The 13,546-nt window shown below is 41.7% G+C and overlaps 1 protein-coding gene across 1 annotated transcript; it reads left to right on the plus strand.

The window, feature by feature from the left end:
- The first annotated feature begins 1,873 nt into the window (after positions 1-1,873).
- senp1 (SUMO specific peptidase 1) lies at positions 1,874-13,139 on the plus strand. Its single transcript, XM_079519704.1, has 18 exons — positions 1,874-2,612; positions 2,704-2,762; positions 2,886-3,076; positions 3,188-3,263; positions 4,050-4,245; positions 4,374-4,527; positions 4,630-4,748; positions 4,873-5,150; positions 5,508-5,571; positions 5,700-5,738; positions 5,845-5,929; positions 6,311-6,451; positions 7,033-7,161; positions 7,863-8,066; positions 10,421-10,500; positions 10,634-10,718; positions 11,154-11,249; positions 11,344-13,139. The coding sequence occupies exons 1-18, from the start codon at positions 2,467-2,469 to the stop codon at positions 11,404-11,406; spliced, it is 2,205 nt and encodes a 734-aa protein (XP_079375830.1). The 5' UTR covers positions 1,874-2,466; the 3' UTR covers positions 11,407-13,139.
- Positions 13,140-13,546: the final 407 nt, after the last annotated feature.

The raw sequence follows: 13,546 nt of genomic DNA on the forward strand, positions 1-13,546 counted from the left end.
ACAACCAGAGATACACAGATCCCCATTACTATTCATGCATCCATGAATGAATCTGTGTGTAAGAAAACAAAGCAAAGAATCGACTTCCTTCGCCGTCTTAATATCTTTCGGTGCTAGTAGACGGATTCTTCTTTGTTATTCACTTCTGTTATTATGAGTGTTCTTCAGTAGCCTACTTTACTTACTACTTTACTTTACTTGTAGTATCACCTGGTTTGGATGTTTGTATGCAGCCTTATGGCCGATTCATACTTCTAAAGGAGTATGAATCGGCTGCAACAACTGAACATTTGTTCAAAGATTGTTGGACAACCACTTCAGAGACTATACATCCACGTATGATAAAAGCATCCTAAGGTTAGCAAGGAATATCACCTCAAACACTAGCCATGTGTTGTATGGAGAATATAGGTTGCTATACCTTCAGGAAGGAGATATGGGGCTCTATTTCCGTCCATGCTAAACCCATGTCTTAATGACTGTTGGTAGGGCGTTCCACATTTTGGTGGCATAGGAGCGAAAATAATTTAGTCCCTTGTTTGTGCCGAATCTGGGTTGCACATGGTTTGTTGAACTACCTCTGGTGTTGTGGGTGTGGACTTCGTTGACATTAAGGAAGTATTTAGACAGGTACATGGGTATCTTGGTGGTGTATCGAATCTTGTGGACCAGACCCATTGCAAGATGCTGTACTCTGTCGTCAACCCTAAGGCTTAGGGTACTTTTATGTACCTGTACACAAGATGTAACAATTAAAGTACAACCTTGAACCTTGAGGTAGGTAATTTCATCTTTTCGTGTGATATTGTCACCCACTCTAACCAAGAAGCCATCTGCCTTGCTGAGATTACTATTTGATCCAAAGAGAATAAATTCAGTTTTTCCCAGGTGTAAAGATAGTTTGTTATCCAGCCAGATGCAGATTCTACCGAGTTCAGAGCTGAGGGCCTTTTCAACCTGCAGTTTGTTTCTGTCCGAGACCAGCAGTGCTGAGTCATCTGCAAACAGGAACAAGTTGCAGTCATAAGCTGATGTCATGTCGTTTGCATATATAAGGAACAGTAAATGCTTCCTTGTGGAACGCCACAGCTCACTGGGGGGGAGGAGTGGGGGGGGGGGGGGGTTGCATCCAGCTCACTGATGTGCTATCAAAACCAATTGCTTTTAGCTTGTTAACCAGTATGGAGTGGTTCACGGTGTCAAAAGCCTTTTGGAGGTCCAGCATGACCATGCCGCAGTATTTGCCAGCATCCACCTCATGTTTGATGTGGTCGCTCAAATAGAGGAGGCATGCGTCAGTGGAGTGGGATGTTCTGAAGCCAGATTAGAATCCGTACATTAATTTTTTTGTGGCAAGAATACTGTTCATAGACTATCTTTTTCATCACTTTCGAGATAGAACTAAGAATATAAATAGGGCTGTAGTTGCTGGGGTCTGTAATTCTGCAAACTGTTAATAAATATTTCCATCAAACAATCTTGTATACAGATTTATTTGACTGAGCCATGCGATTCTGCGAAGACCACTAAACAAAATGAAGAAAAATGAAAAACATTCATCCATTTCAACTTTCTCATGACTTGGCCCCTGAGCTCCTCTTACAGTAAGAATATTAAGGGGAAAAAACTAGGTCGCTTACATTTCATGAGCTTTCTTTAGTCAGGTTTTCACCTGACTAAAAACGTGTCTGTCAATCAAGTACTACAACTATGGAACTTAAGTGAACTTAAAGCTTAATTTATATATAACCCATCGTACTACGGTGTCGCGTGCCTAAAAAAACAGATCTACAAGCCAACAACGCGTCGCGAGTCTCGCGACGTGACGCTTCGTTAGCTTGCAGATCAGTTCCTCTTGAGGCACGCGACCCATACACGGACCACAACGTGCGCGGCGACGACGGCGAAACGTGTAGTCGCTCCTCGTTTCAGCCATGTTGTGGTTTTGAATGAGGAAGAAGCGGGACTCGGGAGAGAGGTTTAATAATAGTCCTTTTTTTAGCGAGTTTAAATGCCGTTTTAAAGGCATTGCGTTTTTGCGCCGCGCGTCTGAAATGCCGAAAAACTCCGAATCGCCGTTGTTTTTAGAGCGCGTCGGTCGCCAGTGACCCGCTTCCGCCTGGAATCTTAAACATAGTTAGATCAGCTCGAGCGAGCTGTGGTGGTGGCTAACCGTTAGCTAGGGTAGCTAGTTAGCCTAGCGCGCTACTAGCTAAACACACTCAGAGCTAGCTGCTGCTAACTAGCTAACGGTTAGCTTTCGTGGAAAATAAAGACGATATGTGGCGTGGGTGTTTTAGCCATTTAAGGTAGCCACGAATAACCCCGCCGCCGCAAGTTGAATGACGTGTATTTGGCCCCGTTTTGTGTGTGTGTTAGCAAGCGGGACCAGAAGTGCGTGTAAGAAGTGATTTTATTTCTCAACTGGTGGGCTGGCTGGGGTGCACTTTGGAACTTTCCCGAAACATGCTCAATAAAATCTACGAATGGATAGGGACCGGTATCGCCAACCTTCGCAACGGGGAGCCAGCTGCGGACCACCAAGCAGATGATGCACCCGGCGATGAGGCACCTGAAGGTGGTCGGGTGAGCAGGAAAAGACCACTTGAATGGTATGTGTGTTGTGACGGTAGATCTATTCAACAAAGTTTGAGCTCCACGCTTCATCACAAACCAACAGTTTTTCTTTCTTTCTTCAATAAGTTTGGAAGATGGAGATGACGTTGTCCCAGATGGCTTAGCAATGAAGAAATCCAGAATGGGTAATTCATAATGTCAATGGCAAACACAATGCCCAGGCAGAATCCTTCACATCTAATTTCTGTACAACCACACAAAAGCATGTCTTTTATGTTCATATCATTTTCATTGATATTTGGTACCAGGGGACCTCATTGACACAGTCAAGATCGCAGCTGAAGGGGTAAAAAGCCATAGTTCTAACGTGGCCACATGGGTGAGGAGCATGAGCCCTGCGTTGAGGAACATACTCCCTGCTTCTCCTCCTGGTCCTCCATCAGAAGACCTCCAGCCACTTCCATCAACATCAGCAGCAGCAGCCTGGGAAGGGGAAGAGGTACCAGAGATGTTTGTTCATGGTGCTTCTCATGTGATCATGGTGTGCTTCAAATATTGGTAACACACAATTCTGAGATGTGTGTCTGTTTTCTCACGTTGTTGTTTTCAGGATAAGAACACTGCCTTGCTCGATGACACTTTTGCGGCTCCCTCGACAACTCTGCAGTGGAAGACCACCAAATCTGGTAAGGATGCATCATGAGAATACAGTTTGTGTGTCTTATTATTTTAAAATGATATGCAGAAAAACATTGTCTAGTATTCATTGTCATTGTATAGTACCTCAATTAATAACATTGTTAGCTGCCTGTACATATAACTATTTTAGGCTATAACAAAGGTAAGTACACTGGCTGTCACATTTAAAGTAATCCATGATCCAACCCTTTTCGCCCTGATGAAGACCTTCCAATGTTGAAACATGTTGGCAGTAGTCTTTTAAACAAATATAAGCTGTTCTAAGGGAGAGGGTTAATTTGGCTATGTACACATATAACTAAGCATCCAAATCAATATACACAAAAAAATGGGTAAATACAAAATACATGCGTAAAGGAATGCACAATAATGGTTATAACCACAATATCTATGTATTGTATTAACCCATTTTGACCTGGGATCAGATTCTAAAAATGTCTTCTACATCCTGACAGTTTTCTGAAAAAGCTGTTTCTATGTCGTTCTTCGATTTTTCAAAAATAGCAGACCTACAAGCTTGTAGCGTGCCACTCGGTGGCGTGCTATGAGCTTGTAGATCTGCTATTTTTCAATAGCTAAAGCATAACATAATGCTAACACCAATAGGGGTTCTCGCCCAAAATGGGTTAATATAGTGTAAATGGAGATGTACGCATTATGTTCATGCACGTCATGTAATGTCCTCATACCCTTCACAAACACACTGGGAAGACGGATGGAGTGCATGCATTCTCACACAGATGTAATTCTTGTCCCCCTTTTATCTTGGACAGTGGAACCCTTCAGAAATGAGAGAACATTTGTGGGATCTAAGGTCTGCAGGCGGCAAGCGTGTATGAGCCTAGTGCATCGTGAAGTGCCCAAAACCAATGGGCACTCGCTCAGTTTGCCTCCCTCCTGCACCCCCAAAGTATACCCCTTACCACGTCTAGGCAGACCCCTCAACCTCCGACCGCAGGGGACATCAAGGTAATATGCTGCTATGCTTACCATTGGAATGTTATCTTGCGTAATATTTTCGTTAACATGCTAGAACAGTATTAGTCAACGTTGGCTGATGTTCACTTGTTTAACAAATTGTCATTTTATTTCCACAGCCAATTAGCTGCTCATGGTAGTGGTACAAGTGGCAGCTCCTTCAGCAGCATGTATGAGAAAACCTTCCCCATCAAAGTTGTGCAGAGTCCCACACACAGCAGCACCTCCTCTAGCCGCCTACCTGGGTCCAGAGCTCGTTGCACTGCACAAGAGGTTAGTTGTCAGAACCACAGTGGATCAGGTGGCTGTGGATTTCTCTTATAGGCTATCACTGGCCTCCGTCTCACTGGCTTTCCCTTTTTTGTTTTGGGTCAGTCTATCCACGAGGAAGAGAAGGAGGTCTACCGACAGTTGCTGAACATGGTCTGTGGTGGCCAGTCGTCTTTCCACAACAATGGAAGCTCGCACACCATTATGCGGTCGCACAGAGATTTGTAAGTAGACTTCTTCTATGGTGTGCAGAGAAACGCAAATCAGTAATGTAAAAAAATGGCCTTGAGAAAGATGAAGCTTAGCAAACTGACCGCTGTTGTGATATCATTCTTCCCCATCTTTCAGCACCAGCTTCCTGAGCACCAGTCGTCGGCTTATGAAGGTACCTTGTGCTACTGGGGCAGAAGGGACGCCGGAGGGACCCAGCGGACCCCCCAGTCCCCAGGAAATATCCAGCCAGGGTTCCAGCAGCCTCCCCAGTCCGGCGGAGGCCTCTGGTGGGCCAAGGAACCAGACATCGTCCCCAGACTCTGTCGTCCGTCCAAGTGGAGCAGACACCCAGCATTCTGCTCCGTCTCCAGCTGCCCTGCAGGACACCTCGTCTCAGGACACACAATCATCTGGTGAGTTTCTTAGCTCATTGCGTTTACAGTTGGTGGCAATATGAGCGCTTTAGGAAAATACCATTTCATGATGTTTGTAGCTTTAAGTCGAGCTGTTTGTGTAATGTACGAGTTCATTATAATTATAAGGACCACAATGGAAACAAGTCCTCTGGACTTTTTTGTGGTATCCTTTTAGCCTAACTGCCTGACTGTAACTTGTGCTGTTTACATTTCGGTCTAATAAAGTATTCAATCAATCAATAAAAACCTTTCATAATACATAGAATGCTCTAGTCTAAAGTCATGCAGATACTTCAAAGCAGTTTATATGTTTAGTTCAACACTTAACAATGTCATATTGTCTTTTCTTTTCAGCCTTTGATGCTGATTCTGTAATAATCGTGAAAGAACAAAAGGGTAAAAAGCCAGATACCTCAAGGTTTGTATATGCTTTGACTAAACGTGGTTATTTTATAATACCGTACATTTCTTCTGACACCTCCAATTAATTAATTCAACTCGACTTAATTAATCAATTCAACTTGTATTGTTTTTCTGTCTCTGCAGTGTGCCATGTTTCCAAGCTGAGTTATGGATCAAAGAATTGTGAGTACAATCTTAATGTTTTCTTTATTTAACCCCACTATGGACTGATATTGAATTGGAAAAGCTATGTGGAAAAAAAACAATAAGGTATGTTTTCACATTGTAGGACTAGCATGTATGACTCTCGCGCACGGGAGCGACGGAGACAAATCGAAGAACAAGAGGCTTTGGCTGCCCAGCTGCTAAGACAGGTGAGTCAAGAAAGACTACATAAACCGTCTAATAGATCTGCATGGTTTTAAGTAACTTGTCAATCAATATATCGTACATTTATGCTGATTATGAAAACTTGACATTTATGGGCCAGCAATGTGTCAATGTGTGACCGGGAGCAAGACTTGAAACCCCATTTTGCTCCCAGAGCACCGTAAAATGGCGCTCACTGCTCCTCTTAGTAGTTATAGGATGAGTAAATGCATGCAGAGGACACTTTATATGTGCAAATATACAGTGACAAAAAAAACACGAAGGGCCACTGACGAAGTCGCAGTGCCACTTTTGTTTTAACAATCTAAGCCAACCTTAGAGACTGCGGTCATTCCTCTAAACATGCTTGTGTTCTTGTCTGTCAGCGTCTATCTGATGAAAGCCAACTTAGTCCAGTTGTTGAGGTCCATGTGCGAGTTCCTTTGGAAAAGGAGGTTCCTCTCACTCCTATCGCAGAAGAGCCAGAGCCCTTGGAAGAGAAACCAGAGTTCTTTGAGCTCGATGAGGTATTGTATGGTTTTAATGTATTTTTTGTGGATGATTAAATGAGTATGATACTAGCTGAGTGCAGTCCTGAGAAAAAGGCAAAAGAAACATTATAACTTTTGAAGCTCAAAGCAAAAGACAGCATAGTTGTCTACAGCCAGTGAAAAAATATTTTATGCTTATGTTTAATGATACTGTTTTATTTTTGAATATACGGTATATATACGGCATATATTCCAATATATATATTCCAATTGGCATGCACAACTCTCATTTGTAGGTCTAGTATAAACTAGATTTTATTTTTCATTTTATTTTTTGTGGATGATTAGATGAGTGCAGTCCTGAGAAAAAGGCAAAAGAAACATTAGAACTTTTGAAACATGTGAAGCTCAAAGCAAGACAGCATAGTTGTCTGCAGCCAGTGAAAATGTTATTTTATGCTTATGTTTAACGATACTGTTTTATTTTTGAATATACGGTATTGACATACAAACCAGACATGGTTGTGTCAACTTAATTATAATCTTTGTTCATGTGTAATTTGTGTACTTTTTTGTGTTGTTCCTTGGCTTATCACACCTGTGCTGTGTGTTTTAAGGAGATGGAGGAAGACGTGAACGCGGCCATGAGAGGCAATCCGCATGATGTCCTCAGTGAAGGTTTCGGACTCAGCCTCACACGCAAGGATCTACAGACACTCAGCAACCTAAACTGGCTCAACGATGAGGTGAGAACTCATTACCTCCTTTGTACGCTGGACAAGAAGTACAGTTGGGTGCCACCGATATTGTCCCTTATCATTTGACCCATTTAGGCCTGACCTCAAAATTTTAAAAAATCCTTCTAAATCCTCTAAATTATAACATAATGTTTAAAACACCAAAAGGGGTTCCCGCCCAAAATGGGTTAACTGTCCTTTTGCGCAGATCACGCAAACCTCAGCAAAAAGAAAAGGACAATATCGATGGCCTCCAACTGTACCACCCAAGGAACTTAGGTTGATGCTCTGCAGATCTGTTTACAGTCCCTTAGCATGAAAATCCTGTCTTGATTGGTCGAAAAAGACAACTTCTGGACAATGAAAGTCACACCCTATATACACTCTGTGCCATAGTTATTTGCCAGGCTTTTCTGTGAGATGAGAATCACATGCCATTGGTAGTTGAATTTCATGAAAAGTCTTTAATGTAACCGTAGGGCATATAGGCCTACAGTAAATAGCATTTTTAAAGAGACTCAAGAATCAAGATCGGTTTATTGGACAGGTACAAGTAGCAAATTGATGGTGTGACATGGTCCACAAGACATGCAACATCAGCAATACAATATACACAAGATAATAATAAAGCACCTATAATTTGTTACACTTATCAGTGTAACAAATACACCTGTTTGTCAGTGTTTCATTACCTGTTCTCTCTCTCCCAGGTCATTAATTTCTACATGAACCTACTGGTGCAGCGCAGCAAAGACCCTGGCCGGCCGTCGGTTGAAACGTTCAACACATTCTTCTACCCAAAGCTGCGTAGCAGCGGCTACTCTTCTGTCCGCAGATGGACCAAGAAGATTGACATCTTCTCTGTCGACATCCTGCTTGTGCCTGTCCACTTGGGGGTGCACTGGTGCCTCTCAGTAAGTCCTCATGAGCCTTATGCTGCTTTCACAGTTTCACACTGGCAGATGCAAACAAACAAAGCTACACAGCGTATTTGTAGCTTAACACTCCCAACGCGGATCGCGTATCAATACGTTATCAATTAATCAAACGTCGGGTGCGGATCACGTATCAATACGTTTCAATCACTTTTTTATAGCATACTTTCATTCATCTTTTTACCCACCCGGACAATGAAGAACCATCGCCCTATCATTGCTGCTTTGTCCCGCTCACGTGATCAGAAAAAAAAAACAAAAAAAAAAAACCCCCCTCCCCTCCTGAAAACAGGAGGGCGGGCCGCTTTACGTGTAGAAGCCAGTGTAAGCGCCCATGCCGATGTGTGAAAAGAATCACATTTCACCTAACCTCGCCTCACCAGGCTTTCCACCTCGGCTCGGACATTTGATTCCCCCCTCCCCTCCTGTTTCTCCAGGAGGAGGATCTTGCGAGGGGGTACATGGCCGCCACGACAAGACAGTGTTCCGTTGGTGGATCACGTATCGCCATGCAGAGCCGTCATAATCGGAGATCGCTCAGACGTGTGATTGTAACGCTTTTTTATTCATTATAATTGTAGTGATAAGACCGCAATGAACGCGTCGGGGACGTAATCGACCCGGGTGTAATGTATAACGAACTTTTCCGCGACCTAAACCGTGGTGTTGTCATCTGTGGAAGTCATTTTTTCCTTCTCGTCGACATCACAGCCGGGTGACGCTTTTTTTTCCCTCCATCGCCCCCAAGCTGCATGCCCATAGCCTGGCTTGGCCAGCCTCATAGCGGGGATTCACTGAAGATTCTTCCCCGGAGGAAACATCAGTGAACCCTCGCTATGAGTCTGGCCGTGCCAGGCTAGCATGCCCAGGCATGTTCCCCTACACTAGCTTGAAAAACAAAATCAGCTGATGACAACGCATCTCACCGAGTCACCGTTATACTATAGTTCTGAACCGAACGGTGGAATGGGACTTTTTATAGCCGTACGGATCAAGACTTTTGCTGCCCAATGTGCCCATGACCCCCCCCCCCCCCCAATGTTACTGCGATCAAAACAATGAAAGCAGTGAGATAGATTAGGCGAGGCGGCAATCATCATCAAAAAGAAAGCATAGTTATGAAGGTTTATAGTCAGACATTGACAGGCAGATATAACAATAAACACAATAAATATGCTATACATCCTATACATCGAATGAAAGCCCTGAATGTGTACTTTTACGAGGAAAAGGGTAAACATTGATCCCATGTACAGTTTGTCATAAATTGGATACTGGGTGGATGCACATTGCGCCCACCAGATATAACTGCAGAGAAGACATGGACCCGAACTCAATATTCACAAAATAAGGCCTATAGCGACATATAAATACTATATACCGTATGAAACAGAAGACTCTCTGCTTTCATATGAAAAAAACTTCTACTGTAGTAATAATAAAAATCACACCCATGTGAAGTGAGTGGTGCAACTCTGTCAGAGTTGCACCACTCACTTCACATGGGTGTGATTTTTATTATTACTACAGTAGAAGTTTTTTTCTTATGAAAGCAGAGAGTCTTCTGTTTCATACGGTATATAGTATTTATATGTCGCTATAGGCCTTATTTTGTGAATATTGAGGAGTTCACGTCCATGTCTTCTCTGAAGTTATCTGGTGGGCACAAGCTGCATTCAATAACCAATTACTGTCTAACTGTACATGGGATCAATGTTTACTCTTTTCCTCGTAAAAGTACACATTCAGGGCTTTCATTCGGTGTATAGGATGTATAGGATATTTATTGGGTTCAATTTTATATCTGCCTGTCAATGTCTCTGACTTTAAACCATCCATAACTCTGCTCGCTGTTCAAGATAACCACTTCCAGGCAAATGCAGGTGTTGCAAAAAGGTCAATATCTCCAGAATGGAACATGGTAAAATCAAAATGTATTTTTTTAATTGAAGTGGACAAGTTCAGCTTTCTTTTGATGTAGGCGTGTGATTCTCGCTATAAGAGAACATTTTACTGTGGGCCCCCGAACAAGGCCTTTGTGCAATGTTAAATGGCAGCAACATCCAAATAGGCCTGTTGAGATCTTCCAGCAATCAAAGTGTTAAGTTGAGATCAGCTCATAGTTTTTGTCGGTTTGTAGCTTTTGCAGCAGAGCGCACATCGGATGTATCTTTGTGTCTTCATGTCGTTGGCTTCCATTGAAAATGAACAGTAGACTACCATCTGCCCGTGTGAATGCAGCATTAGTTGTGAACTTGTGGGACAGTACGTTTTAGCTCATGCAGTGATTCATGCAGCACTTGTATACTATTTACATGAATTCTCTTGTCCAGGTGGTGGATTTACGAAAGAAGGCCGTCATGTATTTTGATTCCATGGGAGGAAACAACGACCAGGCCTGCAATATCTTGTTGTAAGTTTCAGTGATAGGCTCGATAACTGAAATGCAACCCACTCACTCTGTATTGCTTTGTCGAGGAAAATCTACTTCAACAGAAGCCTGGCAAAGTAATTAGGGCCCCAGTAATTTCATTCTGTGTCCATAGAGATTACCTGCAGAAAGAAAGCAAAGACAAGAAGGGCAAAGAACTGGATACCTCAGGCTGGACTGTACACAGTAAAAGACGCAATGTAAGTTGTGACCTGTTTGGCAGGATTTAAAGTGAATTATACAGATGGGAATTTCTGCCAGCCAAGCAATCTGACCGTTCCAAGATGCGCTTTATTCGCTGTTCAGACCCAGTATGAATATGAATATGTCCCAGTATTTGTATACTGTAGAAGAATATGAAAGTTTTAAGTTACAGTACTGACTGTGCAGACTGAAACTTATATCACTACTGTACTACACTAATGGTCCTTAGGCCGGGTGAGATATCGTTGCCACTAAAAGGGACAAGACAATATGTGGTATCATTTTGTTCGTCTGACATCCAGGAGTGATAAAATGTGTGATAGCAGTTTCAGAAGGGCAGCTGTATACCATGACAGGTTAAACTATTCCTTGAGCTTTTGGGCCTGTGGCCCCTCGACTATGTAATAATGCGCCCCCCTCTCCCCCGACAGGAAATCCCTCAGCAGATGAATGGCAGCGACTGTGGGATGTTCACATGCAAATATGCAGAGTACATCACCAAAGACAAGCCAATCACATTCACACAGGTATGCACAGTTGACAACAGCAAAGAGAAACTTCCAGTGCATCAGTGGATTATGGTGAAACATGTCTAACACGATTTTCCTTTCATATTTACAGTCACACATGCCCTACTTCAGAAGAAGAATGATTTGGGAGCTTCTCAACCGGGAACTTTTGTGACAGCATTGAGGTGTGGGCCTGAAGTAACACAGTTGGCTCTTGTGACGCAGGCCAAGCCCATTTCAACTGCAGGATTCAGTTCACTCTTCTCTGGGGAAAGACTCACATCCCAGCGCCTTCAGATCTGGAGCCATACCAGCAGTTCTTCGGTTAACCTGGCACTTGCCTGATGTGACGGGGCCAGAATATAAAGCACTGCCCCTCAGCACTCCCTTTCTTGTTTGTTTTGTTGATGCATCACCGGAAAATCAGTTCTACAGCTGAATTGGTGCACATTTTGTATTGTCCTGTCAGAATAACTTGTTTGAACTTAAAGCACAATGATACTTTGGTAGAGGTTTGGGTTGTGCTATTACCTTGTCTTGATGTAACTAGTCCAACTAGCAACGTATGTAGCTCCATTGATTAGAAATTGTCATTGATATTCAAATAATTGAATCAGTGACTTAACATTGTACAGTGAACTCTCAAGTCAGTCATGTGGCACATAAACGAATGCAAACAGCAGTCAATATATAATGGAATTATTATTTATATAAAAATGGCAACTTCCTGTTGATTTTACTCTTTGAAGATCAGATCCATTATTCCGGGTCTTCTTCGTAATGCATATAGTTAAATCGACATGAAGTTGACATTTGTTCTTTAAAATAAATTAGGTACTGGATTTTGTGATATATATTTGCAGAAACTGCATTGTTTTTGTTCATTTGTGTGCTAAAAGAGTAACATTGAGAGCTGTGTCACCATACAATGTACACAGTAGGTCAATGAGGAGATTGGATTATCATTTTCTAATCGACGGCACAACAGAACAAGATCTCTCGCTATTGGGCTAGTTATATCATGACAAGAAAACTACCCAAACCTTTACCAAATTGTCAATTCATTACATTATTATTATATGTAATAATGTAATAATGACAAATTGTCAATGTGCTTCAACAAATCATACTCTGGAGTATAACATTCAGAACCACAGTGCATACACAAAAGTAGCATGTTTATGCTTTGTCACATTATTCCAGTGCATTGAGGTTTTCTTTTGCTGAAACCAAGGCTTAAGAAAATTATGTTCAAAAGTAAATCTTATTTAAATCTATTTTCCTGGAGTTGTAAATACCCAAGAATCTAATGAATGAATCATTATTTATGGGGTGAATGACTTCCAAAGCTGTAATAAGATGTAATTGAACCACATTGCAAGGCAAGGTGATAAACGTGAAATGTAGAAAACGGCATGTATAAAATCTTTATATTTGGACATGCACTTAGATCTTTGCCTTACAAGATGAATGATTACATCCAAATGGACATTATTTATTTCAGTTATTTGTTCAGTATGTATAAAAGTTTTCAAATGTATAAATATACCTCAGAGTATGGTTTGTGGTGACTGAGCAGAATGAGTGATGGTACCTTTTGATGTACTGCCCTGCTGCTGAGTGTAACGGCTGTCTAGGTTACCCCAGAATAGCTTGTTTAAAAAAGTATTGCCATATCCTTCTCCGTGAGTCTTGATTCTGAAAGACTGCAGCGGAGGTTCAAAGTCTATTTTGTTTATTTGAGAGGCTCTTTTTTCAAACAGTTTGTAGGTTTATGGAGGATATAACTTTGTACAGTTAAAAATATACAGCCTCGTAATGTATTTAAAATACATTTTATACAATTTTTGTATCTTGTTTTTTTTATCTAGATTAAAGTCCCTTTAGAAATAAATCCATGCATTGTGATTCCTGACTGTGTGTTGTTTTCTCATATCAAAGATAATTTGAACACAACTCAAATAATTGGCAAAGCCTTAACTCTTAAATGCTCTTCTTAGCCCTTAAAAACCGGGAAACCATCTGTGTCCTTTTAGATTTTAGCTAGATATCGTCTCTGGCGAGTGGAAACCTCATATGTCCAAAACAAAATAAAATTCAAAAATAGCAACGTGTTTGCATGACGCTTCAACTTGTTGTATGATCAAGTAGGGTTCATTTACGAAAAAACAAAAAGTTAGGGAGATAAGAGGTTTGTGCCAGATGGCAACGATATATAGCAACATCAGTTTTTCAGAAAACTCAGGATTTAGAAGAAGGTATTTCTAGAATCAGCCTAATGCCTAAATGCGTTAATATGCCCTTGGATAAAAATA

The sequence above is a fragment of the Electrona antarctica genome (genome assembly GCF_951216825.1).
Source record: "Electrona antarctica genome assembly, chromosome: 2".
In the NCBI taxonomy this organism is placed as follows: Eukaryota; Metazoa; Chordata; class Actinopteri; order Myctophiformes; family Myctophidae; genus Electrona; species Electrona antarctica.

What these genes read in the sequence shown, in the direction of transcription:
- senp1 (XM_079519704.1), top strand. Translation starts at nt 2,467, where the DNA reads ATGCTCAATAAAATCTACGAATGGATAGGGACCGGTATCGCCAACCTT. An exon ending in AAAAAGCCAGATACCTCAAG is followed by an intron (nt 5,572 to 5,699) that starts GTTTGTATATGC and finishes CTGTCTCTGCAG; the next exon opens with TGTGCCATGTTTCCAAGCTG. An exon ending in TACACAGTAAAAGACGCAAT is followed by an intron (nt 10,719 to 11,153) that starts GTAAGTTGTGAC and finishes CTCCCCCGACAG; the next exon opens with GAAATCCCTCAGCAGATGAA.